Source organism: Tamandua tetradactyla, chromosome 12 (assembly GCF_023851605.1).
Source record: "Tamandua tetradactyla isolate mTamTet1 chromosome 12, mTamTet1.pri, whole genome shotgun sequence".
In the NCBI taxonomy this organism is placed as follows: Eukaryota; Metazoa; Chordata; class Mammalia; order Pilosa; family Myrmecophagidae; genus Tamandua; species Tamandua tetradactyla.
Genome location: NC_135338.1, coordinates 71935276 through 71958096, shown reverse-complemented (window position 1 = coordinate 71958096; position 22821 = coordinate 71935276). Strand labels below are relative to the sequence as shown.

At 36.0% G+C, this 22821-nt stretch overlaps 1 protein-coding gene across 6 annotated transcripts in view; it reads right to left on the bottom strand.

Annotated features, from left to right (window-relative positions):
- Positions 1-4410: 4410 nt before the first annotated feature.
- Positions 4411-22821, bottom strand: part of UACA (uveal autoantigen with coiled-coil domains and ankyrin repeats) — a 150929-nt gene continuing 132518 nt past the window's right edge. For all 6 annotated transcript variants that reach the window (XM_077123912.1, XM_077123915.1, XM_077123914.1 and 3 more), the window contains 2 exons: positions 10996-11061; positions 4411-6082 (listed from right to left, as the gene is read on the bottom strand). In XM_077123912.1, the coding sequence (XP_076980027.1) occupies positions 6011-6082; positions 10996-11061 (138 nt within the window). In that variant the 3' untranslated portion in view covers positions 4411-6010. The remainder of the gene's footprint in view (positions 6083-10995; positions 11062-22821) is intronic.

Here is a 22821-nt window from a genome sequence, read left to right as displayed (position 1 = left end):
AGAGTAGCCCTAGGAAACTAAGACAACCAAGAATAAGACAAGAGGAAAAAAAACGAGTTTTTTCTCATAGATCCAAAATGTGGATGATTATCTCTGTGGTTCAGCCATCTCATAGGCTACAACTTATTATGAAATACAGCGCTTATTAAAAAATAGTTTCTTACTGAGTCCAATGGAAGCAGTTGAGCAAAATGACCGCGATTGCCCCATAGCATGTGTCCCCAACGGCATGCATACTCCAATGTTAGAAGCATCAACTACTGACACCGGACCCCAGGAGAAGGCGTCCCAGTTTCAGAAGCAGGAATAATTGTGCCCTTCCTAATGGATAATGTGCCTCACATATGTGAAGTTCTCATTGTTGTACTGGTTACTAGGAAGTTCAGAGTCAAACTGAGGTTTGCTCCAGAAAACAAAACAGGGTAATATGGTGTTTATGGCATGTTTTCTGGATCCCAAACTGCTGCTTGTTTTTCCTATCCTTTTTTTATTTACCAAGCCAGTTGTCCCCTCCCACATTAAGAAAAAAATTGTAGACTCTTTTACCAGCCATCTTAAATCCTTTTTGTAATGAAGTAGAGCAAAAATAATAAATATGCATATTGACATTTGCTTGGGAGCCCAGAATGTAAATTCAAGGCACCAGTTCTTTATTCTTGTTAGACATCAGATCACAATTAAATCTTCCTCAAATTCTCTGTTGTCCTGGTAACTGCTCTCTACTTAGAGAACATGGAGGGCGAGATTGCCCAAAAGGGTCTGGAAAGAGAGCAAGAGCTTATTAAGGAATTCTTTCTAATGCTCACAACTATGTAGCAAGCTGTGCCAGGATGAAGCACAGAGTTGGAGAAAAGCCCTCTGTCAGGTTATACTAATTGCTGTGATGCATTTTAGGCTCTGCTGCCATTAAGTGGCTTGTACATTATAATAAGATTGGCTATGACACACCAAAAATATTGACAACAAACAGTGTTTTGGATAATCACAGATTGCAAACCTTCTCAAGTACATTTGACAATAAGAGATACATTTAAACTTAGGTGAACAGTAGCTGGGGAATTTTTTAAAACGTCTACTGATGTGAATGAATAAAGATGTTTTTAAAGGAGCTGTATCGCTTAGGGATTAAGGCCAACCAAGTGGAACAATTCACTTAAAAAAAAAATCTCTAAACTCAAGAGAGCTGCTCACATTTATTTGATTGAGGTAGATACCCTTTAATCCTTGCTACTTGTACTGGTAGCCGTGGAATGGTTCATATCTCTCCACTTGTACAAGGAAGAGTGACTTTTAATTGTGCATAAATGAGATCTTGCAACTCTTGTAAGAAGGAAGAAAATGTCTGCAAGGCCGCTACAAGAAGGGAAAAATTTAAGTAGCAGTCATTTTTATTTAGCTTAACAGATTTTAGCAGGAAGACTCTGAATATGAATCAGCTTCATTTTTAAATCCTGAAGAGAATTTCTGAAGCAGCCCATAAGGTGCCACTTTAGTCAGAGGCAATTAAAAGATGCCTAGAATAGCAAGAAAGAAAATCACAAAATTTGTTTGGATATTGTAGGGGAAAAAAGTTACAAATTATATTAACTCCATTCCCACAACTCCCCGAGTCTATATTTTTATACTCTTTTATAAAAATCTTTACCAATTTTTTGGAGGTAGGAATGGGGCAGGAGGGAATAGCAGGAAAAGTTTGTATTAGATTAAGATACTGCTTGTCATGTTTTAATTCCAACAAGATGTAAACTGTTACATGCACTTAATAAATAAGATCAGAGACTTTCTCCCCATAAGCAAATGATTCTTCTTGAGTCAAATTCCACCTACTAGAAAAAGTAGATACTTATTAGATGTATAACTTCTCCTCTCTGGGTCTCTATTTCTTTATGGTCCTTAAGGACCACTTAAGAAGGCATTTTCAAACTTAAATTCCTTACAATATACAGAACCTTTAGGATCCTAGATATTATTAAAATGTGGTTTCTCGAAATGAAATTTCAATAGAGGGTACCCAGCTATCTAGATTTCCTGCAAGAACCACTTTTAAAGTGGCCTTCACCATATTCTTGAAGCCAGTAAGAAAGCTACTTAATGATGCATAAAACTAATTATTACAAAATAAGACTGAATCTGTATGGTAGCTGTTCACAATGTGGAAAATCACACTTTTTCATGGCCTATTTTCTTTTAAAATGTGTGCCCTTTTCCCATCCTTAATGTGCTGTGTATATGTAAAATAAATACTCTTCACAGCAGGACCCTGGCTTGGAGGCCTTAAAATCCAATAAAAGAATCCTGTAGTTTAATGGTCCTTAAATGCTCAACATCTTTTTCACTTAATGTAAAATCCATCTGATCTAATAGCTGTGACTGAATTATAGATATATCATTTTTTTCTATTAAATGTTAATCTTCTGACTTGGCAGAGCAATAGAAGCTCTAAATTATTAAGAAGGCAATAACCTCTCTAAACTCTTTCCAGAATTCAGAATATTCCCAAGACTGCTATCTTGGAAAAAAATTGCAAACCTGCTTAAAATATAAAATAAAAATTGGGCCCATTAAGTCCAACAATTTGATGCCAAATATCAATTATAAGAGGTATTGTTGTATTGACGTCGCTTCCATTATTTCACCGAATGGAATCTAATAAACACACACAGACACACACACAAAACCTAATCATAGGGGAAGGGGAAGGAACCCTTACAATTCTTGGCTCTGTTTCATTTACATATGACATTTTGTAGCCTTCCTGTTTTGGTTGAATTCATTCATCATCAGTGTTTGTTCATGCAGGCATAAATAATGAAAATGCCCTCTAATAAGTGATGCCACATGCCAATTATGCTAAACACAAGCACTCTTGTTGCCCAGGAAGTCTGGCTGGAATGCCATCTCTGCTGATTTTTTTTTTCCTGCTGATTTTTTAAATCTCTATATTCATGACTCGTTTGAGCAAGGGTCTATATATGCAGTAAGAATTAGAAGCTATGCTAAGAAGCAGTTTAAAATTTATCTGCTGAGGCCGGTCTAGTTAGCTCCATTTCAAATAACCATGGCAAAAACGTGGGAAAAAACTGAATTTTAGTTGGGGACATCACTGAAGAAATGAAGGCTGAAATGCCTATACCATTTCCATTTTGTGTATAATATATTCAATGGTATAAACTATGCCTTGGTTCACCTTTTGCTTTTTTTCTCTCTGAAAATTAGTCATAAAATTTAGTGGTCAGGAGTAAGATTTAAGTTCTTTTTTTTCTCTGCCTAACATGTATAACCATATATTTTGCATGTTCATCACAAGCATTCCTTTTTCATTTCTTATTTTGTTGCCAGAGGTACTGATATTACTTTGTAGCACAGAACGTGTAAGAAGAAAAAAGATGACCACAAGGTTGTAGGATTCAGTGATGAGGAAAATTAAGGAGGCAGTAAGTTTTCTTTCACCATGGTGAAACAGATGTCAAGAGAAGCTTGTAAACACAGCTGCTATCTAATGTTTCCCCTTACTATAAGCAGGCACAGATACATCTAATACATCATGACTAGCAAAAATTAATGCAAAACCCTTCCCTTTTCTAGTTTGAAACAAGTGAGCCAAAGAACACGAGCCATCCAGATAGGCAGGAAGCATACATGTGAGGCCCATTTGTAGGTCCTTGTTAGAGGATAGCTGGTGACACAAGGGGAAAAAAAGTGCTCCAATGAAGCCGCAAGATTTTTAAAGCAGCAATGAAACAATACATTTAGAATAAGCGAAATTTTCAAATTGTATAAAATTTGTTTTGGGATCAAGAGAAAAGGTTTAAATAAAAAGCAAGCCATAAGAAAGACTATGCTAACCCCATATGGAATTTTAGAACAACGCAGGTATTATTAGTGATTATGGTCACTATAATATTAAAAATTAAGATGTCCATTGCATGAATATTTAACCTTATTTTAATAGACAATTCTTTATAACACTGGCCCTCTGTCAAGATGAATGAGCTTTCTGATGAAGTGGGAGTGATAAGAAAAAAACTAAACACTAGAACTAAGTAATAAAGCTTTCAACAAAGGATTGTACTATAATAGGGATTTAGTGCTTCTTTCAGAGAGCACTGACAGCTCTGTAAATGACAGATGCAGAGATCAGCATGGCCCATTATCTATGTTCTACTCATTTCCTAACCAAAAAGCTTTAGTCTTCATTGATTAAAGTGCAATCTCTGTCCATGATATCAAAGTGAGTGACTGAAACAACGGGATTAATTCACAGAGGTTACTTGATATTTCACTCTAGATAGCTAACTAAAAATGGATGTCACCATCTTTACTTTAGATCCCATTATTCCAAAGTTCTCTAAAGATACCAAAAAGACTAGTTTAACTTGCAAATCTTTTATAAGAATATTCAAAACGACATTCCACAGAAAATACTTTATTGGTGGTTGAGGACAAAATAAAATACACATAAGGTTTTCTTCCCACCCCTATTAAGGAAAATATAACACTGTAATTCAGCATTCAGTATACAACTTTGCTCTACTCAAGAGCTTCAATGGGTGGACCTAAAACTCATGAATCAGAACTCATGCTGAAGGAAACTATTAAATGTAATAATTAAAGCAACCAAGAATTGCCTATGTAAACAGTGTATACTATCTAAGGAATAAAAACTAAATCCAATTATGACTTTTCACTGTTGTTTCTACACTGAAGAAACATGAGGGCTTATATTTTTGGCAGAGACTCCATTTTGATAATTCTTTGTACCTGTTATACAAAAATGGGATAAAAAATTGGGTTTCAGGATGCGTAAGAATTATTGCTAAGTCACATTCTATACTGTAAGAGAACCCGGCTGAAAGTATTCATTTGTTCAGTTTATTTTCTAACAATCAAATTTGAAATTTTTGATCTGCGTGGTAAGCAAAATACTAATAAAAATAATAAGACATAAACTTCCTTTAATGGGATATAGTTAATAAAAATGGTTGATTATATTATTTACTATAAGAATGCTCAATTTTACTTTCTTGTTGTCTATATTCTTACAGTTTATTGTATTATTGCACTTTTGTCTAAAACCTGTTTCTAACATCAATATGCTTGTAACTAATTTCACAAGAAAACTGCATTTCACATTATTAATCTCATTGGTGCAATTTTCCTATAAATAAGTATGAAACATTTGAAAAATGCATGTGTAATGAGTCCTTGGTTACTATAGTTGCAAATGTCAGAATAATTCCTAAAAAATGTCTAAAATTTTTGACACTTTCCATTTATCATACTCTTTAAATACTGTGGCAAGAAAAGTTACAAGTAAAAATTAAGATACTGTTGTCGAGATTATGAGGCAATTTTATTATAAATTCCTGATATATTCCATCCCTGCTGTTCTTAATCTAAATGTAATTGAGTACTGCAAACCATTTATGAAAAGAAATTTATTTTTTAAAAAGGTATAAAAGTCTAGCATAAGAAGAAAAAATCTCAACCTCCAAAAGAAATCAAAGGCACTCATTAAGTTACTTCAAAAATAGATGCAACTTGGCCAGCCAAGTTACAATGCATTCTTCAAAACCATATTGTCTTACAGTTTGACTGAGGATCAGAAAGGTCATTCGATCCACTTAAAAGTGGACACCAACCAAATTAATTTCTCTGAAATAAATATTTAAAAATTATTTCAGTCCAAATCCTTTCCATACGGACCCACTCAGATTGCTCATGTTTTATTAGGGACTCCTCAGAAGTTTAAAAACATGTAGTCCATCCAAGGTAGAGGATTATGTTATTTGCCAAACTATAAAATTAACATATATTGAATATATGATTTCAACTGATATTGAAAAACTCAGTAACATACTCATCTCATTTTTTAAAAAACCTATTCATGGGACAAAATAGATTTTATTTTAATTGTATGAGCACAGTAAGGCCTGGCAAGGCCATGAAGTTGTACAGAATGCACAGCACCAGCAGGATAAAGCAGACATGAGCTGGTTAGTGCTAACTGCTAGCACACAAGTCCCTGCCGCATTTGTATGATTTGGAGTAAGGCCGCCTGAACATCTTCATCCATGTGTCCCTTGAGGAAAAGAGAAAAGGGGAAAAACATTTTACACCACCTTCATTTATCCAAGAATTCTAAAGACAAATTCTTCATAATAGGGCATAATTAGTTACGATTCACCAAATGCTAAATTCACATCATGATGATAATGAAAGGAATTACTAGAAAAGGAAGTAACTCGACCATGAAAATAAAGTCAGTTCAAATGCAATACACACCAGGTGATCTCAACATTTACTATCAGAAAACAGATTGATAAACTTCTTTCTCTCTTTTAATAATGGTCTCAGATGATAGAGGCAATATTAAGTTATAAATGAGAAAAGTAGCTTTCAAGGAAATTTTATTTTTGCTCCTACTAGGATTTTCTTTTTTAATTAGAAAAGTAAATTATGAAAAAATCCCCACGTTTATATATATATACACTATCCAAAGATAGTATAAAATATAAATATATATTATTTATATTTATAAATATAAATATATATAATATGTATATAAAATACATATTATTTTGCAACCTGTTTTTTCACTTAATGTCACAGAAATATTTTCCTAGAGTTACCTAATTATTTTAAATTATTGTATAGTAGTCTACTGTATGGATATATCACAATTTCTTTACCCATTCCCCTAATTTTTATGAATAGATTCCTAGAGAATAAATTATTGGGTCAAAAGTAGGCTTAATTTTTAACTCTGCTTACACTACAAAAAGTAGGCTCATTTTTTAATTTTGCTATATATTACAAAATTTCCCTCTATTGAAATTATACCAATTTACAAATGCCTATTTCCCCAATTGCTCTGGCCAGCACTACAGACTATCATCCTGTTCAGTATCTGCCAATTCCACAGGTGAAAAATGCAACTCCTTGTTTATTTGCATTCTTCCCTTACTGGTGAAGCTGTGCATCTTTTCACATGTACATTAGCCGTTTACATTTAAAAAGAAACATTTTAAACTTAAAAGGAAGATAAGAGGTTGATTAAATGAAAGAAGTCAATGTGGTGGGCTTACAAACCCTATCACCAACATGCCCCCCCCCCCTTTTTTTTTTTGGCTTGAATAGGTTTTGGCATAACACTTCCTATCAAGATAAAAAGCTTGGCTTCCAAAATCTGTTTCTGTAACAGCAGGATGATTAAATTTCAAATATTAACCATCATTTACTAAACTGAATTTCTTAGTTAACTTCATAATATCAGAAGGCAAGTCTATTTCAGAAATCAGTTGCTTTTGTTATGATTCATTAGGAGTCAGGAGAAAATAAATTCAGAATTTCCTAAGTTTACATGAAACAAAGGGAATTAGAGGCTTGCTAGTTTACAGTATCTTTCAGGTGACAGCTTGTCCAATACCAGATCTGGGTGAATTCTCTGCCCTTTCTAATTAAAGATTTTCTACTCTTTTCTACCACATCCCCTTCTAAATTTCCTATTCCAGTGTCCATCAAGTCTTCTCTGATAATTGCAACATACTTTTAAATCCAGCTTCTCTTCTATCTATTCAAAAGAGAGTAGCTAAAGATACCTTCTCTATCATACCATTCCTTCTTTTTCATAGGTTCCCTCTCCATCATCTATAGAAAAGGCAGGCTTTTTTTATTTTAAGAATTTGATGTTCTAACATTTCCTGCTTTGTATTATTTTATTTTACTTAAATTTTTAAATGATCTTATCTTGAGGAATTCTCCCAACACCTATTTTTCTTTTTTTTTTTTTTTTTTATAGTGGCCCAACACACTTCAAACCCTGTAACAATTCCTGTTACAGGCATACCCTGGAAATACTGTGAGTTCTGTTCCAGAATACTGAAATTAAGCAAATATCACAGTAAATCAAATCACATGAATTTTTGGTTTCACAGTGCATATAAAAGTAATGCTTATACTATAATGTAGTCTATTAATGTGCAATAGCATCATGTCTAAAAAAATGTACATCTTAATTAAACAATATTCTATTACTAAAAAATGCTAACCATCATCTGAGCCTTCAGCAAACCATTATCTTTTTGCTGCTGTAGGGTCTTGCGTCAATGTTGATGGTTGCTGACTATTCAGGGTGGTGGTTGCTGAAGGGTGGAGCGGCTGTGGCCGTTTCTTAAAATAAGACAACAATGAAGTATTTGCCATATCCACTGACTCTTCCTTTTAAGAAAGATCTCTCAGTAGCTTGTGATGCTATTTGATACCATTTTACCCACAGAACTTCTTTCAAAATTGAAGTCAATCCTCTTAAACCCTGACACTGCTGTATCAATTAAATTTATGTAACATTCTAAATCCTTTGTTATCATTTCAACAATATTCATAGCATCTTCAGCAGGAGTAGATTCCATCTCAAGAAACCACTTTCTTTGCTCATCCATAAGAAGCAACTCCTCATCCATTTAGGTTTTATGTTGAGATTGCAGCAATTCAGTCACATCTTCAGGCTCCACTTCTATTTTTATTATTATTATTTTTTTGCATGGGCAGGCACCGGAATCAAACCCAGGTCTCCAACATAGCAGGCGAGAACTCTGCTGCTGAGCCACCATGGCCCGCCCCAGGCTCCACTTCTAATTCTAGTTCTCTTGTCATTTCTACCACATCTGCATTTACTTACTCCTGAACCCTTCAAAGTCATCCATGAGGGCTGAAATCAACTTCTTCCAAATGAATGTTCTTAATGACATCTAGAATGGTGAATCTTTTCTGGAAGGTTTTCAGTTGACTGCCCAAATCCATCAGCTACAGCCTTACAAAATGTATTTCTATATAATAAGACTTGTGAATCAAAATGATTTGATCCATGGGTTGCAGAATAGATGTTACTTCAACAGCATGAAAGCAATGTTCATCTTGTTGTGCATTTCCATCAGGGATCTTAAGTGACCAGGTGCATTGTCAATGAGCAGTAATATTTTGAAAGGAATCTTTTTTTCCTGAACAGTAGTTCTCAACAGTGGGCTTAAAATATTCAGTAAACCATGTTGTAAACAGATGTGCTGTGATCCAGGCTTTGTTGTTCCATTTCTAAAGCACAGGCAGAACAGATTTAGCATAATTCTTAAGGTCCCTAGGCTTTTCAGAATGATACATGAGTGTTCACTTCAACTTAAAGTCACCAGCTAATTAGCCCCTAATAAGATAGTCACCCTATTCTCTGAAGCTTTGAAGACAGGCATTGACTTCTCCTCCCTAGCTAGGAAAGCCCTAGATGGCATCTTCTTCCAATAGAAAGCTGTTTCATCTACACTGAAAATCTGTTTCATGTAGCCACTTTCATAAATTATCTTAGCTAGATCTTCTGGATAACTTGCTGCAGCTTCTACATCACCACTTGCTGCTTTACCCTGTGCTTTTGTTGTTGTTGTTGTTATGGAGATGGCATCTTTCCTTAAACCTCATGAACCAATCTCTCCTAGCTTCAAACTTTTCTTCTGCAGCTTCCTCACCCTCTCTCAGCCTTCACAGAATTGAAGAGAGTTGGAACCTTGCTCTGGATTAAAGGAATGTTGTAGCTGGTTTGATTTTCTATCCAGACCACTAAAACTTTCTCCTTATCAGCAGTAAGGCTGTTTCACTTTCTTACCACTCATGTGTTTACTGGAGTAGCATTTTTAATTTCCTTCAGGAACTTTTCCTTTGCATTGACAAATCGGCTCATTTTTTGGTGCAAGAGGCCTAGCTTTTAGCCTATCTCAGCTTTCAACATGCCTTCCTCACTGAACTTAATATTTCTAGCTTTTGATTTAGAGTGAGAGATGTGTGACTGCTCCTTTCACTTGAACCATTAGAGCCCCTGCAGGGTTACTGATTGGCCTAATTTCAATACTGTTATGTCTCAGGGGATAGGGAGGCCTGAGGAAAGGGAGAGAGATAGTGAACAGCCGGTTGTGGAGCAGTCAGAAAATATACACAGTTTATTAAGTTTGTTGTCTTATATGGGCACAGTTTGTCATGCCCCAAAACAATTACAATAGTAACATCAAAGATCACTGATCACAGATCATCATAATAAATATGAGAATTTAAAAGTGTGAAATATTGCAGGAATTACCAAAAAGTGACACAGAGACATGAAGTGAGCACATGCTGCTGGAAAAATGGTGCTGATAGACTTACTAGATGCAGGTTGCTACAAACCTTCAATTCGTTAAAAAAATGCATTATATGCGAAGAATAATAAAGCGAAGTGCAATAAAATGAGGTATGCCTGTACATCTCACCTATCATTCCACCATTTGTCTCTTTAATACATATTTCTGAAAAATCTATTCTGAGAAATCTGGAGATGGTGCTCATGAGGTTTCTATACAGCAATATAAACAGTATCCTTCACATGTTAAACATTTTGCTAGTATAATTAAGAAACAAAAGAAAACAAAAAACACAACTTTCCCTTTATACCCCCAAAGAAGGGAATTCTTAATCTTATGCTTCACTGAGTTTTAGGTTCAATAAATAAATATTATTGATCATCTCCTTACTTATTACAATTCTACACACTACCTATTTGTCATTTTTGCACTTTTATAGTGTTCTCTACATTTCAAAAAAATACTCCTAAACTACTTAGAAAACATACTAAATCTTTTCCACTCTACTCTAAGCTCACGGCTACATGTGGGAGTCAAAGCATTATCTCCAACTAGCAACACCATTCACGTTGCTGCCATTGTATGTTGCCAAACTGTCTATAAATTGAGCGACAAGCAGATGGAGACAACCCTAAATTTAAGATGCTGTGTTGCCATATAGCTTAGTAAATTTCTCCGGGAGATATGCAAGCATGATTAAAAGAAATGCAATTATTTTTAAATAAGCATATGGGGTACAACTACTTTAAACATTGAATACTTTCATATAAATTTGTCTGAAAATAAAAAATTATTTTCTCTAAAATGACTTCCTTTCTACAAGAGAAATAGTTTTTACCTGTGCAGCACTAAGAAGGTGTGTCCGATAAATCGCAATTACTTCTTGGTGCTGTCTGTCAGCATCCTAGAAATGTAGAAAGATGGAAAAAATCAGAATCTCAGCACTCACATTCCCAAATACATGGAGGCTTGTGACATTGTTGTCCTCAGACCTGACACTACAAAGCAGTATATTATTGAAGTGATACTTTGGACCACTAGTTACAGAATTCTATCACATAACAACAGTACAAACTTTTCTAATCGTTGCATTGTGAACACTTCATAGTGAAACCCATACCTGGTTATCTCAGGTAACATGAAATTACTGCCTTAGAATCACATGTAATGCCAGGAGCCTAGACTATAGATGCCTACTGACATATGCTTTGCATTGTTACAAAAGCTTCCTATCTTGTCTATCCTTAAAGTTTATCTACACCCCGCCCCCTGTCTCCCACTTCCAAGACCAAAGTACCTCCTTCCTCACATCACTTTTACCTTAAAAATTCCGAGTGACAACTCTTTATACATGAGAGAAGCCAAACTTAGCCTTTTTTCTGCCATCTGGCATGCCACTTACATTCTATCTCTACGTCTTTGCCTGGAAGACCCTCTATTTTCCTTTCACCAATCCAATACCACCTATTAGCAAACTCAGGTCATACAGTTCTCTTCAAACTAGCTCCTACCACACCACACTACTAATCTTTCCTTCCTGGGAACCCTGGCAGAATCTGGGACTATGTTCTCAGTGTTATATTTGACATCTCTTGTCTTGTTATTTTACTTTTCACTTATCTATATGTTGCCTCCCTAACTTAACCACTCCTTGGGGGAAAGAATTGTTTACTGTCTCTAACTCTGACAGTGCTTAGCAAAGTATCATCAACAAAATAAGTAATAAATACTTTCAAATATTAAAGGAACTGCTTTAATATTTCCTTTTGATAAAATTCAAATCTTTCAATAATCTGTAGGCCAACACTGTAAGAAAACAAACACTTTAAAAATTAACTTCTTTCTATTCAAAAACAACTCATAATTTATCCTTTCTTTAAATAATTTCATTAAAATATGTTCAGAAACCACAAAGTCCATTGAAAATATACTATCAGTGGCTCACAATATCATCACATGGTTATGTATTCATCACCATGATCATTTTTAGAGTATGTGCAACACTCCAGAAAAAGAAATAAAAAGAAAACCCATACATCCCATACCCCTTACCCCTCCCTCTCATTGACCACTAGTATTGCAATCTACCCAATTATTTTTTTTACCTCTTATCCCCCACTACTGTTTATTTATTTTTTGTCCTTATTTTTTTACTCATCTGTCCATATTCTGAATAAAAGGAGCATCAGAGGCAAAGTTTGCACAATCACACAGTCACACTGTAAAAGTTATATTGTTATATAATCATCTTCAAAAGCCAAAGCTAGTGGAACACAGCTCAACAGTTCCAGCTATTCTAATACACTAAACCAAAAAGAGATATTCATATAATGCATAAGAATAACCTCCAGAACAACCTCTTGACTCTATTTTAAATCTCTCAGCCATTGGAACTTTATTTTGTCTCATTTCTCTCTTCCCCCTTTTGGTCAAGAAGACTTTTCCAATCTGATGATGTCAGGCTTCGGCTTATTCCAGGAGTCCTGTCCCATGTTGCCAGGGAGCTTTACACCCCTGGGAGTCATGTACCACATGGTGGAAGGAAAGGCAGTAAGTTCACGTGCTGAGTTGGCTTTGAGAGAATGACCACATCTGAGCCACAAAAGAAGTCATAACCTATTCTTATAGGTTATGCAATAATTTACATTTGGCTGGTGCTACTTTATACTTAGTAGTTTAATGCATATTAGCTCTTCCAATTAAAAAAACAAACAAATAAGCAATCTGTTGTATTATATTTTATGGATGAAGTAGCAAAGTGTTTGATCTAAAGTGGCTTGATGCCACTAGCTTTATTTATTTATTTATTTATTTTTTATTAATTAAAAAAATTAACAAAACATTTAGAAATCATTCCATTCTACATGTACAATCAGTAATTCTTAATATCATCACATAGTTGCATATTCATCATTTCTTAGTACATTTGCATCGATTTAGAAAAAAAAATAAAAAGACAACAGAATAAGAATTAAAACGATAATAGAGAGAAAAAAAAAACCTATACCTCACATGCAGCTTCATTCAATGTTTTAACATAATTGCATTACAATTAGGTAGTACTGTGCTGTCCATTTCTGAGTTTTTATATCCAGTCCTGTTGCACAGTCTGTATCCCTTCAGCTCCAATTACCCCTTCTTTTTTTTTTTTTTAATTAACGGAAAAAAAGAAATTAACCCAACATTTAGAAATCATACCATTCTACATATGCAATCAGTTAATTCTTAACATCATCACATAGATGCATGATCATTGTTTCTTAATACCTTTGCATCGGTTTAGAAGAACTAGCAACACAACCGAAAAAGATATAGAATGTTAATATAGAGAAAAAAATAAAAGTAATAATAGTAAAAACAAAACAAAACAAAACAAAACAAAAACCTATAGCTCAGGTGCAGCTTCATTCAGCGTTTAACATGATTATTTACAATTAGGTATTATTGTGCTGTCCATTTTTGAGTTTTTGTATCTAGTCCTGTTGTACCGTCTGTATCCCTTCAGCTCCAATTGCCCATTATCTTACCCTGTTTCTACCTCCTGCTGGACTCTGTTACCAATGACATATTCCAAATTTATTCTCGAATGTCCGTTCACATCAGTGGGACCATACAGTATTTGTCCTTTAGTTTTTGGCTAGACTCACTCAGCATAATGTTCTCTAGGTCCATCCATGTTATTACATGCTTCATAAGTTTATCCTGTCTTAAAGCTGCATAATATTCCATCGTATGTATATACCACAGTTTGTTTAGCCACTCTTCTGTTGATGGAGATTTTGGCTGTTTCCATCTCTTTGCAATTGTAAATAACGCTGCTATAATAAACATTGGTGTGCAAATGTCTGTTTGTGTCTTTGACCTTAAGTCCTTTGAATAGATTCCCAGCAATGGTATTGCTGGGTCATATGGCAATTATATATTCAGCTTTTTGAGCACCAAACTGCCTTCCACAGTGGTTGCACCATTTGTCATTCCCACCAACAGTGGATAAGTGTGCCTCTTTCTCCGCATCCTCTCCAGCACTTGTCATTTTCTGTTTTGTTGATAATGGCCATTCTGGTGGGTGTGAGATAACTCATTGTGGTTTTGATTTGCATTTCTCTAATGACCAGGGACATTGAGCATCTCTTCATGTGCCTTTTGGCCATTTGTATTTCCTCTTCTGAGAGGTGTCTTGTTCAAGTCTTTTTCCCATTTTGTAATTGGGTTGGCTGTCTTTTTGTTGTTGAGTTGAACAATCTCTTTATAAATTCTGGATACTAGACCTTTATCTGATATGTCATTTCCAAATATTGTCTCCCATTGTGTAGGCTGTGTTTCTACTTTCTTGATGAAGTTCTTTGATGCACAAAAGTGTTTAATTTTGAGGCGCTCCCATTTATTTATTTCCTTCTTCAGTGTTCTTGCTTTAGGTTTAAGGTCCATAAAACCGCCTCCAGTTGTAAGATTCATAAGATATCTCCCAACATTTTCCTCTAACTGTTTTATGGTCTTAGACCTAATGTTTAGATCTTTGATCCATTTTGAGTTAACTTTTGTATAGGGTGTGAGACATGGGTCTTCTTTCATTCTTTTGCATATGGATATCCAGTTCTCTAGGCACCATTTATTGAAGAGACTGTTCTGTCCCAGGTGAGTTGGCTTGACTGCCTTATCAAAGATCAAATGTCCATAGATGAGAGGGTCTATATCTGAGCACTCTATTCGATTCCATTGGTCGATATATCTATCTTTATGCCAATACCATGCTGTTTTGACCACTGTGGCTTCATAATATGCCTTAAAGTCAGGCAGTGTGAGACCTCCAGCTTCGTTTTTTTTTCCTGAAAATGTTTTTTAGCAATTCGGGGCACCCTGCCCTTCCAGATAAATTTGCTTATTGGTTTTTCTATTTCTGAAAAATAAGTTGTTGGGATTTTGATTGGTATTGCATTGAATCTGTAAATCAATTTAGGTAGGATTGACATCTTAACTATATTTAGTCTTCCAATCCATGAACACGGTATGCCCTTCCATCTACTTAGGTCTTCTGTGATTTCTTTTAACAGTTTTTTGTAGTTTTCTTTATATAGGTTTCTTGTCTCTTTAGTTAAATTTATTCCTAGGTATTTTATTCTTTTAGTTGCAATTGTAAATGGGATTCGTTTCTTGATTTCCCCCTCCGCTTGTTCATTACTAGTGTACAGAAATGCTACAGATTTTTGAATGTTGATCTTGTAACCTGCTACTTTGCTGTACTCATTTATTAGCTCTAGTAGTTTTGTTGTGGATTTTTCCGGGTTTTCGACATATAGTATTATATCGTCTGCAAACAGTGATAGTTTTACTTCTTCCTTTCCAATTTTAATGCCTTGTATTTCTTTTTCTTGTCTAATTGCTCTGGCTAGAACCTCCAACACAATGTTGAATAATAGTGGTGATAGTGGACATCCTTGTCTTGTTCCTGATCTTAGGGGGAAAGTTTTCAATTTTTCCCCATTGAGGATGATATTAGCTGTGGGTTTTTCATATATTCCCTCTATCATTTTAAGGAAGTTCCCTTGTATTCCTATCTTTTGAAGTGTTTTCAACAGGAAAGGATGTTGAATTTTGTCAAATGCCTTCTCTGCATCAATTGAGATGATCATGTGATTTTTCTGCTTTGATTTGTTGATATGGTGTATTACATTAATTGATTTTCTTATGTTGAACCATCCTTGCATACCTGGGATGAATCCTACTTGGTCATGATGTATAATTCTTTTAATGTGTTGTTGGATACGATTTGCTAGAATTTTATTGAGGATTTTTGCATCTATATTCATTAGAGAGATTGGTCTGTAGTTTCCTTTTTTTGTAATATTTTTGTCTGGTTTTGGTATGAGGGTGATGTTGGCTTCATAGAATGAATTAGGTAGTTTTCCCTCCACTTCGATTTTTTTGAAGAGTTTGAGGAGAGTTGGTACTAATTCTTTCTGGAATGTTTGGTAAAATTCACATGTGAAGCCATCTGGTCCTGGACTTTTCTTTTTAGGAAGCTTTTGAATGACTAATTCAATTTCTTTACTTGTGATTGGTTTGTTGAGGTCATCTATTTCTTCTTGAGTCAAAGTTGGTTGTTCATGTCTTTCCAGGAACCCGTCCATTTCATCTAAATTGTTGTATTTATTAGCGTAAAGTTGTCCATAGTATCCTGTTATTACCTCCTTTATTTCTGTGAGGTCAGTAGTTATGTCTCCTCTTCCATTTCTGATCTTATTTATTTGCATTCTCTCTTCTTCTTTTTGTCAGTCTTGCAAAGGGCCCATCAATCTTATTGATTTTCTCATAGAACCAACTTCTGGTCTTATTGATTTTCTCTATTGTTTTCATGTTTTCAATTTCATTTATTTCTGCTCTGATCTTTGTTATTTCTTTCCTTTTGCTTGCGTTGGGATTAGTTTGCTGTTCTTTCTCCAGTTCTTCCAAGTGAACAGTTAATTCCTGCATTTTTGCCCTTTCTTCTTTTCTGATATAGGCATTTAGGGCAATAAATTTCCCTCTTAGCACTGCCTTTGCTGCATCCCATAAGTTTTGATATGTTGCGTTTTCATTTTCATTCGCCTTGAGGTATTTACTAATTTCTCTTGCAATTTCTTCTTTGACCCACTCGTTGTTTAAGAGTGTGTTGTTGAGCTTCCACGTATTTGTGAATTTTCTGGCACTCCGCCTTTTGTTGATTTCCAACTTCATTCCTTTATGATCCGAGAAAGTGTTGTGTATGATTTCAATCTTTTTAAATTTGTTAAGACCTGCTTTGTGACCCAGCATATGGTCTATCTTTGAGAATGATCCATGAGCACTTGAGAAAAAGGTGTATCCTGCTGTTGTGGGATGTAATGTCCTATAAATGTCTGTTAAGTCTAGCTCATTTATAGTAATATTCAGATTCTCTATTTCTTTATTGATCCTCTGTCTAGATGTTCTGTCCATTGATGAGAGTGGGGAATTGAAGTCTCCAACTATTATGGTATTTGTGTCTATTTCCCTTTTCAGTGTTTGCAGTGTTTTCCTCACATATTTTGGGGCAGTCTGGTTCGGTGCGTAAATATTTATGATTGTTATTTCTTCTTGTTTAATTGTTCCTTTTATTAGGATATAGTGTCCTTCTTTGTCTCTTTTAACTGTTTTACATTTGAAGTCTAACTTGTTGGATATTAGTATAGCCACTCCTGCTATCTTCTGGTTGTTATTTGCATGAAATATCTTTTCCCAACCTTTCACTTTCAACCTATGTTTATCTTTGGGTCTAAGATGTGTTTCCTGTAGACAGCATATAGAAGGATCCTGTTTTTTAATCCATTCTGCCAGTCTATGTCTTTTGATTGGGGAATTCAGTCCATTAACATTTAGTGTTATTACTGTTTGGATAATATTTTCCTCTACCATTTTGCCTTTTGTATTATATATATCATATCTGACTTTCCTTCTTTCTACACTCTTCTCCATACCTCTCTCTTCTGTCTTTTCGTTTCTGACTCTAGTGCTCCCTTTAGTATTTCTTGCAGAGCTGGTCTCTTGGTCACAAATTCTCTCAGTGACTTTTTGTCTGAGAATGTTTTAATTTCTCCCTCATTTTTGAAGGACAATTTTGCTGGATATAGGAGTCTTGGTTGGCAGTTTTTCTCTTTTAGTAATTTAAATATATCATCCCACTGTCTTCTAGCCTCCATGGTTTCTGCTGAGAAATCTACACATAGTCTTACTGGGTTTCCCTTGTATGTGATGGATTGTTTTTCTCTTGCTGCTTTCAAGATCCTCTCTTTCTCTTTGACCTCTGACATTCTAACTAGTAAGTGTCTTGGAGAACGCCTATTTGGGTCTAATCTCTTTGGGGTGCGCTGCACTTCTTGGATCTGTAATTTTAGGTCTTTCATAAGAGTTGGGAAATTTTCAGTGATAATTTCTTCCATTAGTTTTTCTCCTCCTTTTCCCTTCTCTTCTCCTTCTGGGACACCCACAACACGTATATTTGTGCGGTTCATATTGTCCTTGAGTTCCCTGATACCCTGTTCAAATTTTTCCATTCTTTTCCCGATAGTTTCTGTTTGTTTTTGGAATTCAGATGTTCCATCCTCCAAATCACTAATTCTATCTTCTGTCTCTTTGAATCTATCATTGTAGGTATCCATTGTTTTTTCCATCTTTTCTACTTTGTCCTTCACTTCCATAAGTTCTGTGATTTGTTTTTTCAGTTTTTCTATTTCTTCTTTATGTTCAGCCCATGTCTTCTTCATGTCCTCCCTCAATTTATCGATTTCGTTTTTGAAGAGGTTTTCCATTTCTGTTCGTATATTCAGCATTAGTTGTCTCAGCTCCTGTATCTCATTTGAACTATTGGTTTGTTCCTTTGACTGGGCCATATTTTCCATTTTTTGAGCATGATCCGTTATCTTCTGCTGGCGTCTGCGCATTTAGACAGATTTCCCTGGGTGTTGGATCCAAAAGTTTGGAAGATTTTTCTGTGAAATCTCTGGGTTCTGTTTTTCTTATCCTGCCCAGTAGGTGGCGCGCGTGGCACACGTTTGTCTGCGGGTCCCACCAGTAAAAGGTACTGTGGGTCCTTTAACTTTGGAAAACTCTCGCCGTCCAGGAGGTTCGCTAGCCGAAGCGGCTTGGAAGAGTGCCAGCCGGCCCGGGGTCTGAACGCGGGGAGGGTCGCTGGCCGCCGCAGCCCAGGAAAGCGCCCGTCCGAATTTCCTAGTTGGCCTGGGGTGCCAAGCGTGGCGGGAGGGCGCCATCCGCAGCGGCCCGCCCGGGAGAGTGCACCGTTCCCGGGGAGTCACGGGTTTAGAAGGGGCCCCCCCCATCACCGTTCTCCGCAGCCTGGGGATTTCCGATCCAATTCTCTCAGTTGGTCCGGGGGGCCGCGCGTGGTGTGGGCGCCAGCCACCGCGGTTTGAGGGGACCGCCTGTCCAATTCTCCCAGCCGGCCCGGGAAGGGGGAAGGGAGTGACTCCGACCGCTTGCCGCCCCGCCCGGTGAAGCCCACACCCCTCGGCGATCTCACCAGAGCGGGTTCTCTCAGCCAGCCAGCCGTTCCAGGATGGGGTACACTGTCTTTTTTATCCCTGTCGTGGCTTTGGGAGCTGTTCTGTATCGTTTCTACTCCCCTAGTAGCTGTTCTGGAGGAGAAATTGTGAGCTCTAACCACCATTCCAATCTTTCGTGAAACGATAACCACCTTCACGCCAGAGACTGCCATTCCCCTCTAGCTTTATTTTTTTAATTAAAAAAAATTTTATTAGAGAAGTTGTGGGTTTACAAAAAAATCATGCATAAAATACAGGATTCCCATATAACACTTCACCATTAACACCATGCATTGCTGTGAAACATTTATTATAACTGATAACTGGACTTTTTTTCACAATCGTACTATTTTTTAAAAGAAAGTAACTTTGTTACAAATGAAAGATTATTAAAATCGTACTATTATCTATCATCCATAATTAACATTAAGTGCATTTTCCCCATATCCTATTATGTTATTAACACCTTGTATTAGTATCATACATTTGTTATAATCCATGTAAGAATATTCTTATACTTGTATTATTAATTACAGTCCATTATCTTTAATAGGGTTCATTGTGTTGCACAGTCCCATACTTTATCTTTTAATTTTTATTCTAATATATGTATCTAATGTATGCATATTCTAATATATGTATATATGTATTATAATTTATTCTAATATATGTAAAGTTTTGCCTTTTAACCATATTGACCTCTACTGTTCAGTGCTGTTGATTACATATAGTAATGTTACCATCACCACCATTCATTTCCAAACGTTTACGATTAACCTAAAAAGAAATTCTGTGCAAGTTGAGCATCAACTCCCCATTCTCTAACTCTAGGATATCTAGTGTAGATTTTAACCCTGTGAGTTCACTTATTATAATTAATTCATATCACATGAGATCATACAATATTTCTCCTTTTGTGTCTGACTAATTTCACTCAACATAAAGTCCTCAAAGTTCATCTATGTTGTAGCATGTACCAGGACTTCATTCCTTCTTAAGCTGAATAATATTTCATCATATGTATATACCATATTTGGATAAAGAAATATAAGTGATGGGCATTTGGGCTACTTCCATCTTTTGGCAATTGTGACTAATGCCACAATGAAAATCAGTGTGCAAATATCTGTTTGAATCCTTGTTTTCAGTTCTTCTGGGTTTACACCTAGTAGCAGGATTGCCAGATCATAACGGTAATTCAATACTGAGCTAACAGAGGAATCATGAAATTGTGTTCCACAGTGGCTACACCATTTTACATTCCCACCAGTGCTGTGTTTGTATTTCTCCACATCCTTTCCAACACTGTAATTTTCTGGGGTTTTTTTTGTTGTTTTTTTTTGTATGCTGTATGGCAGGGTCACATTTCATTCTTTTTTGATGTGAGAATCCCGTTACTGCAACACGATTTATTGAATTTTATTGTCTGTTTTTGTTGGTTTCTTTGTTTGATTGGGATGTGCATGGACTGGGAATCAAACCCAGGTCTCCCACGTGGTAGGCAAGACTTCTACCACTTAACTACCCTTGCACCTCAATTTTCTGCTTTTTTTTAATAGCGGCCATTCTAGTAGGGTGAAATAATATCTCACTGTGGTTTTGATTTGTATTTTCCTAATAGCCAGTGATGTTGCACATCTTTTCATGTGCTTTTTAGCCATCTGTATTTCCTCTGGAGAAATGTCTATTCAAGTCTTTTGCCCATTTTTAAATTGGGTTTTTTTATAGTTAATTTGTAGGATTTCTTTATGTATTCTTGTTATTAAACGCTTATCAGATATGTGGTTTCCAAATATTTTCTCCCATTTAGTAGGCTGTCTTTTCACTTTCATGACAAAGTCAATTGATGCACAAAAATGTTTAATTCTGAGGAGGTCCCATTTATTTATTTTTTCTTTCAATGCTTACACTTTGGGTGTAAAGTCTAAGAAACCATTGCCTACACAAGACCTGGAAGATGCTTTCTTATGTTTTCTTTTAGGAATTTTATAATCTTGGCTTTTATATTTAGATATCTGCTACATTCTGAGCTAATTTTTGTTTATGGTGTGAAATATGGATATTCAGTTCTCCCAACAGTTGAAGAGATTATTCTTTTCCAGTTGAGGTGACTTTGCAGCCTTGTCAAAAATCAACTGGCCATAGATGTGAGAGTTTGTTCTGTATTCTCAATTCAATACCATTGGTCAATATATCTATCCTTGAACAGCCAGAAGCATGCTGGTTTGACCACTGTAGCTTTGAAATATGCCTTAAAATCAGGAAGGGAGAGTTCTCAAATTTTTCAAGATGTTTTCAGCTATTCAGGGTTCCTTAACCTTCCAAATAAATCTGATGGTTGGCTTTTCCATTTCTTCAAAGTAAGCTGTTGGAATTTTGATTGGGATTGCATTGAATCACTTTGGGTAAAACACTTTAATAATATTTAATCTTCCAATCCATGGGCATGAAATGTCCTTCCATTTATTTAGGTCTTCTTTGATTTCTTTTTAATAATGTTTTATAGTTCTGTATAAGTCCTTTATATCCTTGGTTAAATTTATTCCTAGATATTTGATTCTTTTAGTTGCTATTGTAAATGCAATTTTTCCCTTGATTTCCTCCTCAGATTGCTCATTAGTAGTGTACAGAAACACAACTGATTTTTCCACGTTGATCATGCATCCTGACACTTTGCTGAATTCATTTATTAGCTCTAGTATCTCTGTGATAGATTTTTCAGGACTCTCTACATATAGAATCATGTGATCTGCAAATAGTCAAAGTTTTACTTCTTCCTTTCTATCTGGATGCCTTTTAATTTTTTTTCTTGCCTAAGATGGGTCATTCCAGAAAAGTCCATCTTTCATTTATGCAGTCCAGCCAACAGAAAAACAGATTGAATAAGGGCACCACTTTCCAGCCATGGTTTCTCTCCACCCATTTACCCACCTTAGGGGCCCTTCTGCATGCAGCACTCCCAAGTGGCTTCTGTTCCACGCTGTGTCTCTGCGGACTTGGGACCTGGTACCTGAATATGCATGGAGTTCTAGTACACTCCTGCAGTGGCTCTAAAATTTGTTACTGTGGTGAGAGGGAGGGATCCCAGCCTCTCTGTTTCCAAGGAACTTCCAAGCTACATGGGACCGAGTAAGGGGAGGGAGTGGGCTGCGTTCAGGGTCGACAATTTCCTACATCGTTTTTCTTTTTCTTCACTTCAGCATTTGTAGAGTTCTTCTCCAGTCTCTACCACCCTCCAGAGATTGGTTCTTGTATTTGCAGAATCCCTGGGGGTCAGTTTCCAGGGGTTGTCTTACGTTGCCATGTTGATGACATCACCCAGAATAGCTTTTGAGGTCCCTGATTCAAGGATGGCTCTTCACTGGAGCTGGAAACTAGAGCATTCCTTTTCTCTCAAGCTAGTTTTAGAGACTTGCTACCTCCTTTTCCTAATGTCAGAAGCTATATGTCTTTAGTAGGGATGGGGAAGTGAGGCAGAAGTGCAATCTTTGTCATTTTGAGGGCCTGCTAAATTAGCCATACGAATAAAAAATGGACTCAAGGAGCTGTTGACCTCTCTAGGGAGTTAGTTCCCCCGAAAAGCTTCATATAAGCCTGAAACTGTTACTGAG